At 33.7% G+C, this 4,451-nt stretch overlaps 1 protein-coding gene across 1 annotated transcript; it reads left to right on the top strand.

The window, feature by feature from the left end:
* Positions 1-707: 707 nt before the first annotated feature.
* On the top strand, positions 708-1,184 carry LOC143607270 (zinc finger protein 7-like). Its single transcript, XM_077082781.1, has one exon. It carries the CDS (start codon positions 708-710, stop codon positions 1,182-1,184), a length of 477 nt encoding a protein of 158 aa, XP_076938896.1.
* The last annotated feature ends 3,267 nt before the right edge of the window (positions 1,185-4,451 follow it).

Raw genomic sequence — 4,451 nt, 5'->3', positions numbered from 1 at the left:
TGGTCGGATTTAGACTCAAAATGTATTAGAAAAATAATAAACAAGGGGGAAGCTCAAAATTTCAGTCGAAAACTGGTAAATTTACACTACGTATAAAAATTTCCTGGCGAAAAACAGGTGAATTTACACCAGGGCCGGCCCATAGGGGTGGCGGGGTGGTCGACGGCCACAGGCCCGACACCCTGTTAGGCCCGAAACTTTTTTTAAAAGAAAAGTTATTTTTATTTTTATTAAGAACAATATTTATATTTAATGTTTAAACCTGGTTATATGACCACTAGCTTGGTCTGGTGGCAAATGGGTATTACTCTCAACCAAAAAGTTATGGGTTTAAGTCTCATTCGAGACATGTTTAATCCTATTTTTATACAAAAAAACTTTTACACAACCCAAATTATAACCAAGTAAACCTATATAAAAATTTAATTGTTTAAACCAACAAAATACTTCTTTTTAATTAAGACCCAAAAAAAAATTCGCCTTCGACCCAAATTTTTTTTTCTTTCTCGGAGCCGGGCTTGGTTTACACTACTGCAAAAAAAAGAAAATACTGGGTGGCCCTCAGTAAGCTTCGCCCATGAGAAAAAGCACTTAACAGTGAGCATCATTGATTATATATAGCTTCTTTCTCATATACTCAATTTTCCCTCGGATTCGCAAGATATATAATCTTAAAACATAATAAAATCTTGTAACAACAATTTGCAATGGATGGAAGTCAAGAAACCACCAAAGGTTGGTTAGATCTTAGCCTAGGACAAAATCTAGGTGCCACCTCAGCATCAAAGCCTATGAAGGTGTATACATGCAACTTCTGCAGGAGAAGGTTTTACAGTTCACAAGCATTAGGCGGTCATCAAAACGCTCATAAGCGAGAGCGTGACGCAGCTAGAAGATACATGGCACCAAACACGAGTAATAATATATTTCCAGCTAACTTCAGGTTTAACCAATCCCCTATGGTTCAAGCCCACTCAACGGTTCACACACCAAACCGAGATGATGAATTAGCTATACCACGGTTTGGTGATAATGGAACCGTTGGAGTCAGTTGGGTGCGAGCCGCACCCTATGATGGGCAAGAAGATGTGGGGTCAAAATGGCATGGAGGTTTTTATTTTGAAGCGCAAACGGGGTCTCAGCCGTCGGATTATCAAATGATTGACTTGAATCTAAAGCTGTAGTTTTGTAGCGTCGTTGTATGTTGCGTCGTCGTCTAATGAGAAATATCGGTTTCTCAATATATATATATATATTATGATGTTGATAACTTGTTAAACTTGTGTAATATTCTTAAGTGAATTTGTCTCATGTTTCTCTAAGAATAAGATTTATTGCATTTAGAAACAAAAATGCATTTTGGAGTTTGAGTTTGGAAGATCTATTTAATAAATATTATGCACCTTTTTTACTTAGTAAATCATGTTTTTTCTTCTTTTGTGGTAATGATATTAGTCATATTTGGCGACCTTCGGGCAAGATTCCGGCTAGTTTTGGTCAGGTTCCGATGAGATTCTGGCCAAAATCCAGAAAAGTCCATCAAAATTTTGCAAATTCCGGGTAAACTTGTGTGAAACATCAAAAAATGTCATGGAACCGGCCCTAAACAAGTCAAAAACATGTTTGAAACCCGAAAAAATGATATTTTTATGCTATGTGTCTTGTTTATCTTGGCATTCGCTTTTGAAGCGACTCGCACCTAGCACCTTGAGTACGCCTTGCGCCTTTGACAACTATGATTTATTCCTTATGATTTAATGCTATGCATATAGATAAACATGATACCATATCACATATTTGCATATTGAAAAACTGTTAACTTACTTTCTTAATTACAACACATATAATTTGTTCATGTTTTCTGCTTACTTACTCTCTCATTCTTTCAATACTCAATTATTCTCTACTTTTTTGAGTTTACAATTAAGTTTTCTAAAGCACGCGTTATTATTCCCTCTCGTTTCATTTCTCACTCAGAAGTTTTGCTTATTAAGTCACATCAACTAAACTAACTAATTAAGGGTGGAGGTGTGCACAGTTCGATTTGGTTATTAGCCTACGACACCGCAAAAACAAACCTTGTGCGTCCGGGAATGTAGAAGATAGAAGGATGATTATGAGATGGTGAAAGATCAATGTGAGTCCATCACGTTCCGCGCATCAGGGGTACGGTCTCACTGCGGTTGAGGAGTCGTCGACCTTGGACATAGCCCCGAAAAGATAAATTTACACGTAAGACTATCTGTTGTTTAAAAAAAAGTCTAGTAATAAGTTATAATGGTCTAGTGTGGAACCATGGTCATTTGTCATTTCAACAAAGGAAAATTAAATATAAAAAGTCACCAAAACAATCAATAATTATTGATTGATAATAGTTGAGTTTTATTTTTTTAGATGAGAGTTTAACCTGACATGTAAACGTTTAAAAAATTATATATAAAAAAAAATAATCCATTCAAGTTGATAGTGAAACTATAGAAAATACATTATATGCTGTTACTCATTTAAAACGTTGAAAATGTTGGTAATAATTTAATAAACAAGAAAACATCATGGTGTGTGTAAATTATATATTTGTGTGGTATTCAGGATTGCAACTTGAGTGTATAGAAAATATGAAATAAAATAAAAAAGACACATTGTATTCAAATTAAAAATGTAATTTAACTTAATAAAACATTTTAAAACTTTTTAATTAATTCATAAGAATGGTGTACATGGTTGATTTTAGAAGCTGATGTCACAATTATTTTGGTTTATTATACATAAAATTTTAAGTTATAGGTTAAAAAAAATCAAAACATTTTAGGCTTTCAAGGGTGATGAGTGTCAAGCACCTACCTCCCCTAAGTATGAGGTTAAAATTATGCGAGCGCAAAGCGCAATTCAACTGATTCTATAGGTTAGCAGGGTATTGATAAGTCCTGTAGGGTTCCGGTAACGAGTTCTAAATGGTTAAAGAATATGAATATATTTAAAGATACCGTAAACATACGGTAACCGTCCTACAACATTTCAGGATCATATGAAAAGTAATGAATTTTAAAAAGAAAATACATGAGTTACAAAAGCCCTAACAAATACTTTTTTGTTATTTCTTATCAACTATCACATCAGGCTCCTCCCAAACAGTGTGCTGACGGGGAACGCTCATCGCTCAACGATTCTTTCTCGGCATCCTTGGAAGTCAACATGTTAACCTGCAGAATTTTAGCCATGTAAGTCAAAAGTTCTTACATGTGTCAACAAAGAATACACGAAATTTGGAAAAAGTCAACCTTGACGATTTCGGGGCTCGAGTTTTGCTGTTGGTAGGCTGCTAATATACTCAGGTTAAAATCCTGAAAAAAAAATATATTGAAATAAATTTACACATGGTATTTTCTCCGGTGCCGTACAAAATAAAAAAACTTGTTACGCATAGCCCACCGTGTTCAAAAGATTACACAAAGACAGCATCACATGTGTCGATTCAGTTTCTTTGTGTCAATTCCAGCCAATACAACAAATTGTAAAATGACAAAAATGCCCCCGACCACGGTACGAAAGACTAGTTTTTTTTTTTAACTTCCTGTGCGAAGAATCAATGCCTTAAAAAGCTAAGTCTTTGACTTTTACAAGCAATTTCTTTTAAAAATTCTAGGGCATTTTCATCATCTGGATGCTTTTGGCGATTAAACTACCAAATCGATGCTCAGGTGCATGTAAAGTTGTTTTGATATATAGGTGGATTTGGATTAAGTTTTTAAATATTTTGTGCAGATAAAAGTTTAATTTTCAACTTTTAAACATGAAAACAAAAATAAAAAAGTAAAAACTCACTCTAAACGGGTCTCCCTTAAAGATTGAACAAACATGGAGGATCCTGAACTTTTTCCCTGCATACCCGCAACCAAACATATATAAAAAGTGATGCTAAAAAATGGCAAAACATGACAGTTATTCAAGAATTGACTTTCACTAAAATATGGTTTAGACCCTAAACTATTTTCTTGATTTTATTTTATCATCAAAGTTTTAGTAACTTCAAAATATATAAACTAACTTATTTTGTAAGTGGTTTAAGTCCTCAAACTTTGTCTTCTTATTTAAAAATGTAAATTGCATAAAATAGAAAAAACTGAGATCAACCTACAATTATTACAGATTTTTGCAACCAGCCTTATTTTTACTGCTTACGCCTCATGTGGCACTAATTGATGTTATGCCACTTCGGATGCCATATATATCCATATAAAGTTTTAGAAAGATAAATTTATTTGCAAATATGGAAAAAAAACTGACTTATTAGATTTATATCCAAAAACAATTATTGCACAGCAAATGGCGTATGACTTTAATAACTCGATAAATCATGAAAACAGTTCATGAACTACACAATTTCGTTGAAAGCATGTACAAAACTTTAAGATATAAACCTTATGAATTTGGTAACAGTGTAAATCCACATC

The sequence above is a fragment of the Bidens hawaiensis genome, unplaced genomic scaffold, assembly GCF_021521415.1.
Source record: "Bidens hawaiensis isolate Kalapana, Puna unplaced genomic scaffold, B.hawaiensis_p1.1 tig00080741_1, whole genome shotgun sequence".
Lineage (NCBI taxonomy): Eukaryota > Viridiplantae > Streptophyta > Magnoliopsida > Asterales > Asteraceae > Bidens > Bidens hawaiensis.
Note: the sequence above shows the minus strand (reverse complement) of the source record. Positions and strands in the feature narration are given on the sequence as shown.